A 14,935-nucleotide genomic window follows, 5' to 3' on the forward strand; every position below is an offset into this window, starting at 1 on the left:
TTCTCCCAGTGTTACTTCACTGTAATGTTTAAGAGGACATTTGAGATGACCGTATCTATTTATTCAAATGAGATGCGACCTCTTTGTTCTTACTGCTTCTGGTAAAATAAACGTAAGTTAATTTCCTTGCAGTATCACACTATTTTCTGGTTATATAAACCTTATTTTGTATCTCTTTAAAAATAATGAGCCAATGGGAAAATGCAGTCACTAATAATTTCAGGGACTCTAGCTTTCCTAGTAGGCTGGGGATGTTGGGAGAGGTGGAAGGACAGACTCTAGCTTATAACCTGATTTTTCTCTAATGAAGGCAAATACATTCTCCAGATTTTATTAATTGCCCATTCAGAACACCAGACTCTAAATTGTGACACCGTGACCCCCAAAACTACCGACAACCTGTCTTGCTATTGTTGGTTAAAAATAATTCATAGTCTGCAGTGTCACTGGTTGGTCTGTTGTTGAATACCGGGGATAGAAATCTGGGGAGGAAATGGGAGGCCATAGTGGAAAGTCATGCATTCATGTCACTTGCTGTCTCCATGGGGGGAGTTCCTTCTTGGTGAGTGGCGTGCATCCCCACCTTGCTTTATAATGGTTGCTTTATAATGGATTTTTAGCACTTTAAATATTTAGTGTCTTTATTTGCTTAAAACTATTATAGTACCTTTTCTAAAGTGTTGGTCTTTTACTGCCATGAGCCTTTCGAAGCCTGACAGGATATTTTCCCATTTTTTCAGTTAGAGCAATAGAGGAAGGTGTCGTGTAGTTGTCATGTGTTCAGTCCACTTAAGGGCAGTGGGGAAGCGTATGACACGGAGCTGTTGGAGTCTGAATCCTTGAAGGAGGAGGTGAGAGAGGCACAGGTGAGCGCAAAGTCCCAGTGCATGTTCCCCCTTTTTCTTTTGTGACTCCATGTAATTGCCCCCAAACGACCCTGCCAGGGCAGAGTGACCCATGTCCCCCTCTGGTCTGGTAAGTTCAACTGCTCCAGGTCTGGTGTATTTTTGTAACTTTCTGTTTTGAAATCATTTCAGACTTACCTATAAAAGTTGCCAGAATGGTACAAAGAACCCTCTTATCTCTGCCACTGTTATGACCACATTGCCACATTTGCTTCACTGTTCTCCCCCTTTATACCTGCATACGTATTATTTTCTGAACCCTTTAAGAATAAATGACAGGTGTGGTGTTCTTTTCCTGTTAAGTACATCGATGTGTATTTCCTAAGAATAAGAATATTTCCCTTACATAACCACAGTGTAATTCTCAAAATCAGGAAATTAGCAATGTTACAGTACTGTTACGTAATCTGTGGACTCCATCCAAACTTTACCAGTTATGCCAAAAATGTCCTTGATAGTAGGAGAAAAAAAAGTTGTTTTCTGGCCCAGGGTCCAGTTTAGAATCACATGTTAAATTTAGTTGTCTTATTGCTTCAATGCCATTAATTTGGAGCCATTCCCCTGGCTTGGTGACCCTGACATTTTTGAAGGGTCAGGACAGTTCTTTTATAGATTCTCCCTGAATTTGATTTGTCCAATGTCTCCTCATGGTGACATTCAAGTTTTGGCTCTAGGGCAGGGATACGACAGGGGGCAACATTGTATCTTTCACCCTTAACTTTGGGAGGCATGGGTAGTCCTTCTGTCTCAATACTGGCGATGTTGACTCTGGTCAAAGGGGACATCTTCCATGCTAATGTCAGTACATTTCCATCTCTCATGGAAGGAAAATGTTTGTAAAGAAGAACTTCCTTTCCCCATTATACGTTCATCTCCTTCATCAACCTAAATTTACGGGTCTCTGTTTCATTCTACAGGTTACTGTCCATTACTCTCAGTGCTTATTTTGATCCTCAGATTGGCCGAGATCTGGCCAATGTCAGCACCCTGGTGTGTTTTCACCTGTCATTAAGCATTAAAGTAGTGCAGGCACACATAGAACATATTACAGGGCAAAACCCAAGAGCCCTTGGAGGTAGTATAACTCCTAGAAGGCCTATGTTGCTGAAATGCCTATACCCGCATAGTGCCCTTTACTGTTCCAGCTCCCCATGCTCCAGCTCACAGTGAATGCTGGGGAACATGGATGTCGGTGGGCTTATAGGGAAGAAGATTTCTCGGAGAAGTTGGATCTCTAGCTTTATGAAGAGGGCGAGTGGCTTTCATGTAGCTGAGTGGTGCAGCATGGAGCACAGTGTGCTTACCATCCGTTCTCAAGGCAATGGTGCCCACTTGGATTGGATTCTTAGCCATGGGCCAAGGGTGTAGTCCAAGTCCAAGCACAGGCCAGATGCTTCTGAACATCAGAACCTGTGCTCTTGGGGTAATTAGACCCATCATCTACCCCATGTGTGTCTCCCCTGTGCCTTCCAGCCAGGTGGTCCAACCTAGGTTGCTCTGTGCACAGGAAGACTGCTCTTGGTTGACAATGACTTGGGGATGTCCTGCCTGTGGACTGCAGTGAGCAGCATGTAAAGCTACGTCAGATTCTCTAGATGGGCCAAGAAGTGAAAGAAAACCCTTTCATTGTTGGATCCTAAGAAAACAGTATGTCTTTTGTTGACACTGCCTACTTCCATGTCCCAGGCATGTGTGGGCATGAATAGACCGAGCTGCAGGCCTATTGAAGTATAGCACTAAAGCAGACCAAGTAGAGCGAGAGAGGTGGCTTGCAGACTGGTCTAGATGGAAACAAGAGTTTAGTGGAAGTGTCACCCATTAGCATTCTCATATACTACATGCGACTTTGAAATCTTCCTCTGCTATCCTTCTTACGACATGAATCCTCTGTGCTTATTCTCGGATTTATGATATTATTCTGTAGATAAGGTACAAGGAAAAGCATAAACTGAACATAAACTCAGGTATGTGTGTTCTCTGACTACATTTTGAGGCCCTCATTAATTGAACGTAGAAGTTAATAAAATAATCCACTTTTTGTTACTGTCTGAGCAAAGAGTAGTGGAAGATGTGCATATGAAATATTAAAATTAGACCTATCTCGTGAGCTAGTGAGTTGCCCATGAGGTGATAGAATAAGTTTTCATTGCAAAAACAGTTGTGAGTAGCTTAAATGAATTAGTGCCCATCATTCATCTGTGATACAGTTTGCAGGTTCAGTGAGCATTTTCCTTGCCTTTGAAGGATGTAGTGCAGTGTTATGGTTTCAGGAGCCTTCGATCAAAGATGATCGAAGAGTCGCCCTTCATGTTTCTCCCTGGGACCTTTGAGACAGCACGTGATTCAGATTATCGTGATGGTGACTGGATGGCAGGTTTTTTTTTTCTTTGTTTCTTTCTTTTTTGATGGCAGGTTTTCTGAGCAAAGGTTTGACAGGACTTAGGGATAAAGCGTGACCTTACAGGAAAGCAGGGCTCACGAACAAGTGTGAGAACTTTGGAGTGAGGCCTTGAATCCTGACTCCATCCATCATATTCTCTAGGGCCCCCATTTTCTCTCCATCTCCTAAGGATGTGGTGAAGGTCACAAATATTAAGGGATGGAGCTAAAAATTGCTGTCCTCTCTTGTCCAGCAGTTCTGGTGTCTCTCTGAAATGTGTCAGTTGGTCTTCAGAGTTCAGAGAGATGCTACTAACTGTGTTCGCCTTTCAGTACTCTCTGTCTGGGGCACAAGTTGTATTGGACCTTACTGATGCATGCTGTGTCTGTCTGGGTGTACACAAACAGGAGACGAGACTGGGTCGCTGGGGTGTGTTCACATGGCTGGGTGGGCATGGCGCTGGGCATGACGGTGTTCGTTCGCCCTGCCTGCGGCAAGTGCTCCATCCGTCTGTGGCAGGTGCGCACACCTGCATGGCTGTCTTGCAGGGAGGGGGACCCAGGCCATTCACACATAACCATTCAGAGGTGCAGGTGCCCAGAGGGGGACTTCAGAAGTCTGACTGGGGTTTTTTAAATTCTTGAGGAGGAAATGCAGATGCACATGAGGCGAGGCAAGGCTTGACCTGATGTCTCTCACCATCCTTCGCTAGACTTATCCCAGCTGAACCAGAGCAGAGAGGTTTGGGTTGTGGTTACAGTGCATTACATCTCATCAGCATTTTACTGAGGCTGGGCCATTTCGGGGTGGTGTATTCCTGCTCTGACACTTGCATTTTACCCAATTCCTAAAATTAGAGCTTCACATGAGCTGTAGGAACCATCTCTGGCTTCTCAGTGGTTGGCCACAGGGCAACTCCAGGGTGATGGTTGGGGCACAGGGTAGAGGGTCCTTCACAGCAGCCAGCCTGAGGTCTGAGGTCTGAGAGCCGATAAGTTAGAGATCTACCTGGTTGAGGGGTGTGCTGCCCTGCTAGAAGAAACCCAGTGTACCCCAGGCCTGAATGGAAGTTAACCTGTGAAGCGATTGTTTATTCTACAAAAAGCCTGAGCTATAACACTTTCTTTGAAATGATGCATCAAAAATGGAGAGTCGGATTCATGCAAATGGGAGTTTTCTGTGACCGCACTGCCGGAGCAGGTCAGTGGCAGCCGGGAGTACTGTGGGAGCGCACACTCCTGCTGGTTGAGTGGGAGCACCACATCCGGGGGAGGGGCTCCCGGCCCCCTTTCCACAGCTGTGTTGACATCATAGAGCGCTAGGCACAAGCTATGCAAATACCCCGTTGCCGTGGTGATGAATAGAAAGTGAATTTGGTGTTCCGGGCAGCCCTGCAACTGCAGCAGCCTGACACCTGAAATCAGTAGGCTATCAAACCTGCTCTCTAAGATCTGGGGCAAAGTGGAAAGACCCCCACCCCATATCTTCATAAAGGTCGTCCACGTGGCAGTCCCCTTTCTTCTCTGATCTTTGTCTCCATCACTTGTCATTTAAAATAACTATTTAGAGGGCAACCTGGGTAGCTCCAGTGGTTTATTGCCGCCTTTGGCCCAGGGCATGATCCTGGAGACCTGGAATCGAGTCCCACGTCGGGCTCCCTTTGTGGAGCCTGCTTCTCCCTCTGCCTGTGTCTCTACCTCTCTGTTTCTCTTGAATAAATAAATAAAATCTTTTAAAAAATTAAAATAAAATACTATTTAGATTGATGGAGGTTCTGAATGGGCAGAGGTGGTCTTCCATCCATCATGATCAGTGGGGCCATACTCCGTCCCCTACCCACCCTGTCACCTTTGATTATGGCAGCACTGTCCCAAAGATGCCTTATCAGCCCCTAGGGGAGCAGACACCATCCAGACATTCACGTGACACATCCTTCCTTGCTGATCTGGAGCAGACATTCCCCCGTTTGTCAGAGTCTCACAGTCAAGAATTCAGTCTCTTTTAATATGTTATCACTCAAAGGTACAGCCTTTTAAAAAGAGAGAAAAAAAAAGGTTTAGGACCTTTTAGGTATTCTGTGTTGAAATTTTATAAGGAAGGGGTTTTTGAACATGTTTAAAAATTGCTCTGTGTCTCAAGAGTTCTATAAGTATGCCTTGCTTTTTCGTTCATCTCTCTTAGAATTTGCTGTTGAGCTCTCTGCTAGGATGGTGATCATCATTCCACATTTCTCTTGTTACTTTGACTGCCAGGAAATTCTTGGCCAAGCTGTGGCTCTTTGACAGTAGACCTTAGCCCTGCTTCCCAGGATAAGCCTCTAAGTCTCTCTTTCTTGAAGTTGTTTCTGATCTCTCTTAACTTTTGTGTTTTTTGCACCGTGCACATGTGTTTATGGGTCAGCTCCCTTGAGTAATGTTGAATGTATATATGTGTTGTACTCACTGAGTCGTTTGGCCCAGCCTTTGGAGCATGTATTGGTGAGCTTGTGTGTTCCGTCACCTCATCTGTGAAATGTGGAGGAGAGCTAGACTGGCCCACAGCATTGTTGCAAAGACTGCAAAGGTGTGTGGCATGTCATTTTGTTGAGTGGTGGTGGTGAGTGATTCCTCTGAACCCCAGGCTAGGGCGCACAAAGTCTGAAGGCCTGATGTATCTTGGGGGGGCTTTTTAGAAGCTGGGCTCACGTCGGCCTGGGGGGAGCGAAGCCGAGTCCAGAGCTGCACTCTACAGGTGTGTGGTGGTTACTCTGACCAGTCCTCTGGGCATCCTGAGTTTGGGTTCTTTTTTGTATCTGCATACCTGCTTCCCTGGACTGGCAAGAGAGGATGTTTTGCCCTAATCATTTTCGCTTTTAAATGTAATTAAATTCTGATACTGCGTTGGTTGTCTTGAGCGTAAGTTGAAGATGGTCCTTGTGCAGACACCACCAGGGCAGCTGGTACTGTATATCCAGTCATCCTCTCTCTTCAGCTGCTATAGACAGAGTAGTCCCAGCCCCACCCCCAGCCTGAGTCATGTGTTTCAGGGCCATAGAGGCTCAGAGTGCCCCAACTCCCACCCTATTGTATGCCCTGTATGCCGTCGGCCCAAATAAGTCTGCCTGGACCCTGCTCAAGGACATTCCCTTGGCACAGCCCCACCTCCAGCTGCCACCCAGGTTGAACCCATGTTCTCTGGATATAAGGGGATGTAAAGGAACTATTTGGGGATTCCTTGCTGAATGTTCCTGACACTATCTCCAAGGACACTTTTCAGATCTTCCAAGAAGAGTACCTGAGTCTCAACCAGGGAAACTTGTCTCAGCTCTGCACCTTCCCGCCCATGCTCTCCCAAGGTCCCACTTACCCCTCTGCTTTCTCTGCCATTTTATTTACTGTGTATTGCTATTGTTCTGTTACCTGTTTATTTGTACAGCTCCTCCTCATCAGAGTGAAGAGATGCTGTTGCATTTTTCTTGCTACAGGAAGGACCCTCGGCATCTTGATGCTGCTCTGGCACAGGTCTCCCATTTTACTGGAATGTGTAGGTGTCCTTTGCCTGTAAAGTAAGGACCTGAATCCTGATTCTAGAGGCAGGGCAGTGACAATGGCTTTCTTACTGACTGCTGTCACCATTGGTAGCACCCATGGGTAACCCTCAGGCTGGGCTGTCTGTGCATTGCTGTTCTGCACTCATTACTCATGACACAGGTATTGCCTATCAGATCTAATGGATGCAGACATGGCTTTCAGAGTCGGGGGCTCCAGGAGCCCCTGGCTCAGATAGGATCATAGACTGTCAAAATTGGCTTCTGGAGGGTCAGAGCTGAAGGTTGAAGGAATCCTCTTCTAGACACATGGGATGGCCATAAAAGTTAATTACCACAAAGAATACAGTTCCTGGTCTAGATCACGGTGATAAAAAGACCCAACAGGATGGGGTCCTACACTTCAAGCATTTGTGATTGTGTGGTGTGCATGTGTATGTGTGCACACACACAAGAGTTCACTGTAATGTATAAATTGTTTATATTTAGTTTTTTTAATAATCTCCTTTACCCAAATGCATCCTATTAATGTATCTTCCTAAAGTACTTTACTGAGTTAGATTAAAATAGCATTACACCACTCTGATCTAAGAAGTGTTGTTTTTCTAAAGAGGGAAGGACCAAGAATGTTCGTTAAGCATGAGAGGGTGTATTCGTTTGCTAGGGCTGCTGTAACAAAGTACCGTGGGGGCAGGGCGGGAGGGTGGTGGCTGGGGAGTGTGTTAAACAACAGAACTGTGTTTATTCATAGTTCTGGGGGCCAGAGGTCTGAGATCTTGGGCTGGTTGTGTTGATGGCAATGTACTTAGAGCTGATCGCTGGGGCTTGGCTGGGCCACCTCACTTGCTGGCACTCTCATGCCACCTGCCCCACGCTGGTTTCACTGGACAGATACTGTGTGCTCCCCTGAACAAGCTCATTCGTAGGGCTGCAGGTGCTAGAGGGCAGCGAGTCTGCAGGAAACAGGAGCTGCCCATCCTCCAGCTGCTGCGCAATGGGCCGTACACGCTGAGCTGCGCCAGCTTCAGCCAGCTGTGCCAGCCGTCAAGGGTTTTTGGGACTGGCGTGGCCTTTGAATTTAGTCGTAATGGCTTCCTCCATTGAATGTTGTCCAAAAGCAGTTTTTCGCTGGCTTAAAAGCGTGTGCCATGTTGTTATGCTTCCCAAGAGGGCAGGTGTCTGCCTGTCCTTCCTGAGTTGTATGTAGCATCTTCTTGCTTGTCAAGGATCAGGTGTTTCTTTTGCCAAAATCTCCAGCCTGGCCCCTGCCCCTGCCCCTTGCCCGGCTTCCTTTAAACACCACCACCACCACCACCCCATGTCCTTTACTTTGAAGATACAAAAGCAGAACTCTAAAAAACTTGAAAAGACTTGTGTCACGATGGGACTCTGATCTACTACTGTCACAGCCACCCTCATTCACCCAATATCTTCAGAGGGTGGCTGGAGGATTTCTCTCAGACGCTGCCAGTTCTGGTATATAAAATTAGCTAAATGTAAGCGGTTGGGGATCTGTCCCTGATGTGACCCTGTCCCCTCGCTGGTGTCCTTTTGACCCCATTCTCTGGTCTCACGGAGGCTGGCAATGACACCTGGCTGACAGGCGATTTCCCACCTTGAAGTAATTGCTTAGCTCTGCATGCACTTTCTTCATTTTAGTAAGCCGTGGTTTTATTTTGAATAAGCCTCTTTCAACCTATTAATATTAGGCTCAACTAAAATTAACCTTCCCCTAAATTATTCTCACACAGAAAAAAGCACAGTAATTTTGAAAGTTAAATCAAAACAAAGCAATCTTGTGTGTAAAACAGATAAAAATCACAGACTGTGGTTACAGAGCGCCTGTACAGGAATCGCTTACAGAAAGCTGATTTCCTCCAGTCTGGTTATGGAAGGAGAACGGGAAATGCCCGGGCCTTATCACAATCCCATTCTGTCAGACAAGTGCTTGAGAGCTCGTGTAAACAGTCGCAAATGGGGGGCTTTGCTGGCAGCTGGTGTCTATGGGCAATGTTGGCCTGTGACAGGGGACACAGATTCCCAGCCCTGCTGGTGGCCGGCAGTTCCACGGTGGCGTGTGGGAAGTTTCACCTGCCCAGGGCTCGTGGAGAGCCCGAAACAGCAGAGAGCTGGTCTCAGGAGTAGATGACTCTCGTGAAGGAAACGACCAGGATAGACCTGAATTGTGAAACCGGTTGTAGCTCCTGGCATAGAGGCAGGTGTGTCCCTTGCTGCCTTTCGCTGCTCGAATGTATACCTTGCACTTGACCTGCAGAATAGATTAGAACTCCAAGGCAGGCCGCCCAGAAGACCTGAGGACCCCTGAGACCTTTAATCTAGCAATTTCCTTCTTGAACGGTTTCTCAGTTTGTCATAAACATCTGGTAGTCACTGGCCAAGAGGCCTTTTTTAGATTTTTAATTGCTCTTTGCTACCTACAAGGGTTGGGAGGCTGGGGGTTGACCCGTCGTGTCTGTGACGGTGGACACAGAGCTGTGCCACCAGTGTTTATATAGCAGAGCCACCCACCAGCAGCCAGAGGCACAGCGGCGCATCAGTGCTCCGCTTGATTTAGCTTCTTAGGACAAATTACCCCAAATCACTGGTTTCTCAAGTAGACTGTAGTTACCAGAAATTCACCCTTACGGGAGTCAACATATTTGAACATTATTAACCTGGGTAGTGAAGACCGTTCCTTCACCTCCTTCTGCCCCCACCGCCACCCCTCCCGCTCCCCAGGGCACCAACTCCAGTGACTTTTCTCAGCACCTGCACGCAGGTCGATGGTGTTTCCCAATCGAGGTAGTCCTGGCCAATGATGACCTCGCCTGTAGAAAAGAATACATGTTTTTAAAGGGGCATACAGAGATTTGGGGATTCTCTTGGTGGTTCCAAGCATTCTTTTGGTTGCTTTTTAAAGAAGCACATCACGTGGTGTAGTGTACTGCTCCTTACGCAGCGACCTCTCCCTCCGTGGGGGGAGGTAGGGGGAGGACTCCCACCTCGCAGGCTCAGGGGAGGACCAGTGCGGAGGGCACAGCCCTCGCAAAGGGGTGCCCTCCTCCATAGCTGTTACGGTGGGATGGGCTGTTCGCTTAATTATAGGCATCCCCCGCCCAAGAACAACACGAGGACTGAGAAACTAAGGAGCTTTCCTATTGTTGTTTCAGGTCTTTTTGAATAATTACCAAGCAGCCGAAGCCCACCCCCAAATGATTATCTTACGACTGTTACGTTACATCGTCCGCCTGGTGTGGAGATTGCAGTGACGACGGGCTCCTTGCAGAGCCAGATGCGTGCAGACATTTCGCTTGTTCAGAGCAACAAGCCCCAGCGCCACGGTGTCGGGGTGCCACTGATTGCCGGGCGGCCTGCGGTTCTCTCCCCGAGAGGGCGCGCAGGGAGGCCGGCCCACGCGTTCCGAGGACACCGCGCTGCATGTGGACTTGCCCTTTCTGTTCACCACACGGCAGAATTTCTAATGGAAGTTTGTTGTGAATGTAAATGAGGGAGGATTCTTCTTTTTTTTTTTTTATTAATGTAAAAATCATGGTTCTTTGGAGCAGGATTTTATGCAAGAATGGTGTTTACACACGGTGTGGGTTTTTTTCCACCTTCTTTAGTAAGAACAGGTTTTTCAAAAAGGAAATGGAAACTTTTTAACCAACTTGTGAATGATTTTTGTACTAAGATTTTAAGAACCTATTGCCTACTCTCAGAGGATTATGTAAACTCTGCAGTGGAAACTGAGCCAGCTAATTGATAAAGCTGCCTTAGTTTATTTTTAGAGATTACTGTACAGAATTTTTAAACGGGAGAGATATGAGATGGTGCCCTCCCTTCCCTGCCATTGGCTCTTTGACATGCTTTTTTTTTTATCATTAATACCAAAAAAGTTCTTATGAAACGAAACTGATTAAAGGGGCGGGGGGGGGGGGGTCTGTGGTCAGCCTGTATTGATATGCCACTCCGGATTGTAAATATTTACCTCCTTAAATTCGATTGCATCTGTGGCAAAATTTTAAAACTCTGTTTTATGTATTCCTCTTTGCTTCCTCTTGTGATGCTCCTCGAGTCTGTCCGGACGCTGATGCACATATTTGGTCCAGTGTATTCTCATGATAAAAGGTAACTGGGTCAGAACGTGAATTAGGATCTGCCCGTGTCAACCACAGCCCAGTTGGTCTGTCTTTTGGTAGCGTACTCACTGGGACGTGCTTGGTGTTGGTTTTCGCCTTTGATGGGCTCCTCATTCACAAGTGTCCTGGGAGAAGGAGTAGCAGTACTAGCACAGACAGGTACTGTACCCCTCGGCACTGTGGGCTTTTCTGGTTGCAGACTTTCCCAGTCACAGATGCATTGTCAGCACGAGGCCACAGATGGTGAATGTGCCCCCTTGCAGCTGAGTTCCTTGGGTTGCAAGTGTTGGAGCTCCCGCCCTCGTGGGAATTGGCGGACGCTGTGGGCGGGGCTTTAGGCAGCATTCCCTGGGCATCCAGGCTTTTTGTCCAACTCCAGGTTTATCTGGCTTTTGATGCCTGACATTTGCTTCCCCTTAAATCCACTTTGAAATAAAGGCTTTAATTCTGCTTTTAGCAGAACCATAAAAATTGGGCATCGGAGCACGAATCTGAAGTGACCTCTCAGCCTTCTGACAGATGTCTCTCTGGCTTGTTCCGTAACTCGGGACAGTTGGGTTTTGTTGGACCATCCTTTGTGTATCCACCTCTGTTGGGGTGCTCGTTTTCTCCACACCTGCCTAGGAGGAATGCAGCGAATGGAGTCACCATGAGTTGGCCCATCATTTCAAAGGCATTAAACAATTTGGAGAGACCCAAAAGATCAGGAAGTGGTGAAAGAGGAGAGGTAGAGATCATTTCGTGAACCCTATAACTCTTTACAGATTTTGAAACCTCAGATCATTAAACAGCTTTTAAAAAGAAAAACGTGATTTTTTTTTTTTCAAACAAATCAGTGCCAACAACTATTGTTTTGCTTTTGGCTCATAGAGGACCAGTATTTCCACGTGATTAAATTAAGGGGGGTCCTTTCATTTGTATCTTCATAATTCTATATAAATATATATCTATATATATCTACAGCATATACACATTTTCCTTTAGGTAGAGATATTTGATTCCAAATATTCTTCCTTTTTTAGAATTTTCTTTTACCACCCCCAAATCTTCTTGGGGTCTTGAATATTTTTAAAGCTGTGTTGAGTGTCAGCTTGTGTTCTTGATGTGTCTTGAACCCCTTTATAGGGTCATAAAGTCCACACGGTTGTAAGGCGGTGGTGGACCTGCTGGACACACACACCAAAGACGTATTTGGTTCTGGGTGCCCCACTCCCACCCCTCCCCAGGATCTCCGTACTCAGTGCCAGTCTCTCTGACTGGAGCACTTTACTCTGTTTCTTCGATACTGCGGCTCCCTGGGAGCGGTGCCCGAGGGCTGTGTGCTGGCCACATAGGCAGGTTTACCTCCGGCTCGGTGGCCTCGTGGCCTCCAGGCTGGCCATGGAAGCAGCTTGTGAGGAAATAAGAGATTCTATGAATTGTAGTATTAAGGAGCAGGATGTTGCACCAGGACTTAAGAGAGATGACTGGACGTCTCTGTACTGTACGTATCTGTTTATCAAGATGCCTCCCTGCGGAAGGTGTGCCTACTATGGTAGACCTTTGATTTTTATTTTTTATTTCTTTTACTTTTTATAGGAAAAAAAATGACTAGATCCCTTTTTGGAAACTGAATGCGGGTTTTGTGCCTTGACCACCTCTTCTCCCGTGAGGTTTGTAGAAAGTGTCCTGTGACCTATCACAGAAATGCAATAAACACATAATAAAGAATCCCATGAGTAATTCTTCCAGTTACCTGTACTCCCACCCCGAAATGAGTTCACGAAGAATTCTCTTTGGGGTTTCAGAGGAACCAGGTCAGACATCCCTTGGATTAAAAAAAATCATACACCGTAGAGAACAGCTTTCTCCTGTTTGCCCTTCTTGATACTGTATATATTTTGACTATTTATTAGATTAGGATTTTACTTACCAACTGAGCCAAATGTCTGTGTGCAATTGTGCTTCCTTTACCTTTCTTGTAAAATTTTGTACAGCATAAATGAGTAAAGATCACTGTTTTTACTAAACTTTTTCAGAATTGAAGACTGTAAATATTGTAGATTCTTTTTTCTGTGTAATGTGTCCTACTGTTTCATGATGCTGTAACTTGTAGAAATGTTGTATATTTATTTCTTGCTTATTTAACGTCTTACGTTCTGAAAAGTGTTGACCTCCCTGCTCCTCACCCCACCCCCCTGCTGTACCATTAGTTGCTTTAACCCTGAGGTGGTGACTGAACCACACGGTCTTCCCCAGGCTGGCCCTCTAGCCTTGTCTCCTGGTCTTTCTGGTCACGCGGATTTAGATTCTTGGGGTTTGCTATCCTTATGATGCAGTTTGTGTTTAGCCACCGATGAGAGACCATAAATATGGCCAGCTACAAAATTCTACAAGAAATAGCCAGTTACTTTCTGTTCCATAAGCGCTAGCTAGCTTCTCATGGAAGCAAATTGTATGAATGCCAGGCCATATCTCTTTTACTATTATTAAAGTATTATTGGAGGTTGGGACAATTTTTTTTCTATTGAAAATTTATCCCTGGCCATTCAGTGTTCAGAAAACTAAAAACAGGCCCCTTCTGGAGGTGCTGCCAGGAGTTCAGGGCAAGAGGAAAGGACAGGTGAGAGAGGTTGCTCCTGCCTCGAGAGTGATGTCAGGTCCACTTCATGCCGCTAATCCCTTTATGGCAACTGGTGAGTAGTAGTTGAATTATCCCCCACCCACCACTGTCCTGTGCTTTGAGGTGTGGACTTAATGGTAATTGTACAGACCCCGCCCCCCCACCCCCCACACCTTTTCCCCCAGCCCTGAGCCGTGTGGTTCCTACATTTGATCAGCCTGCTTCAGGTTGTCTTCCTTCTGCTTCTTTCTTGGCTTGGAGAGAGATTGGGGGTCCCACGATACTGGATGTGAAAATGTGGAAGCTGTAGAAAGACTTCCTAGTGGGTCCCATGTCAGTAGATGGTTCTATCATCCCTGCTGATTTAGCCTGGTGCCTGTGTGTGTCCACTCCCCACTCACATGTGTGCAGGGATGTGACCACACGTGACGCTAAACCAGCTGAGGTGACTCCTGTTCTCCAAATGGCATTGTATTCAAGAAGCATCCTCAAGCTCCCAGCTAGGTAACTTGACTACTTTTATTTGGGAATCAGACTTTAGAAGCTCCCCTAAGTTGTATGTCTAGGTTCTGTGACCACTAGTTACTGTATCAGGACTCATCAGGTACCCATTTATAAATAGCACTGATCTGTCTGTATACTGACCCGTCACTAACTTGTTTCCTAGGACCCAGCGTATGTAGCATTTGTATTGCGATTTCCCTGGCTTACTTGTGTTTTGCACTGATGAATTTTGACAGGGTAATTGCCACTTTACTTGTGCAATACTGCTGTAAATAACTGCAGATTTTTTTTAAGAAACTTAATCTTTTATGTTCTTAATGAAGTTTATATAAATAAAACTTTCAACTAATTTTGGTGAGCTGTTTGATTTGTTTCACAGAGCGGTGGAGACACAGCTGGCTGTTCATGAATATCTACACACCCACACCTCTACCCTTTATCAGTCACAGAATGCATTACCTGTGTGTAGACTTTGTGAGTTCTCGCTTGAAGACAATTCTGTGTAGCATACTTAAAAGCAAACCACTCTTAAAAGTTTTGAAGTGGCTGGCAAGACCTTCTGCACACTTTTCTGCCCACATAGTCAGATATGACTCAGCACCTGGGGGGTAGGGGAGGTGGAGGGTGGGGTACTGGAGCCAGCTCTGCACTGATTAGTGATTAGGGCAGATTCCCTGCCATCCCATCCTGTCTCCCACTTGGAAGAAAAAAACAAAAGATGGGAAGTCTGTTTGACTGCTGGAGAGGACTTGTCTGCAGAGCCAGGCGATGGTCCACAAGTGTCTGGAGCCCTGTTGTGTGAACTTGGTCACAGCTGCCTTGTTAAGTGTTCCCTGAGTGTTGGGGGTGCTGTGCCACATGATGGGTTCGTGAGCTGAT

At 46.2% G+C, this 14,935-nt stretch overlaps 1 protein-coding gene across 4 annotated transcripts in view; it reads left to right on the forward strand.

Annotated features, from left to right (window-relative positions):
• The window catches only part of BCL2L11 (BCL2 like 11), a 48,773-nt gene extending 34,367 nt beyond the window's left edge, over positions 1-14,406 (forward strand). For 3 of the 4 annotated variants that reach the window (XM_055327211.1, XM_055327213.1, XM_055327212.1), the window contains one exon: positions 9,982-14,406. In XM_055327211.1, the coding sequence (XP_055183186.1) occupies positions 9,982-10,080 (99 nt within the window). In that variant the 3' untranslated portion in view covers positions 10,081-14,406. Of the gene's footprint in view, positions 1-740; positions 867-9,981 lie in introns of all 4 variants that reach the window. The other variant, XR_008664715.1, reaches the window with a different exon arrangement.
• The last annotated feature ends 529 nt before the right edge of the window (positions 14,407-14,935 follow it).

The sequence above is a fragment of the Nyctereutes procyonoides genome, unplaced genomic scaffold (genome assembly GCF_905146905.1).
Source record: "Nyctereutes procyonoides isolate TBG_1078 unplaced genomic scaffold, NYPRO_anot_genome, whole genome shotgun sequence".
Classification (NCBI taxonomy): Eukaryota; Metazoa; Chordata; class Mammalia; order Carnivora; family Canidae; genus Nyctereutes; species Nyctereutes procyonoides.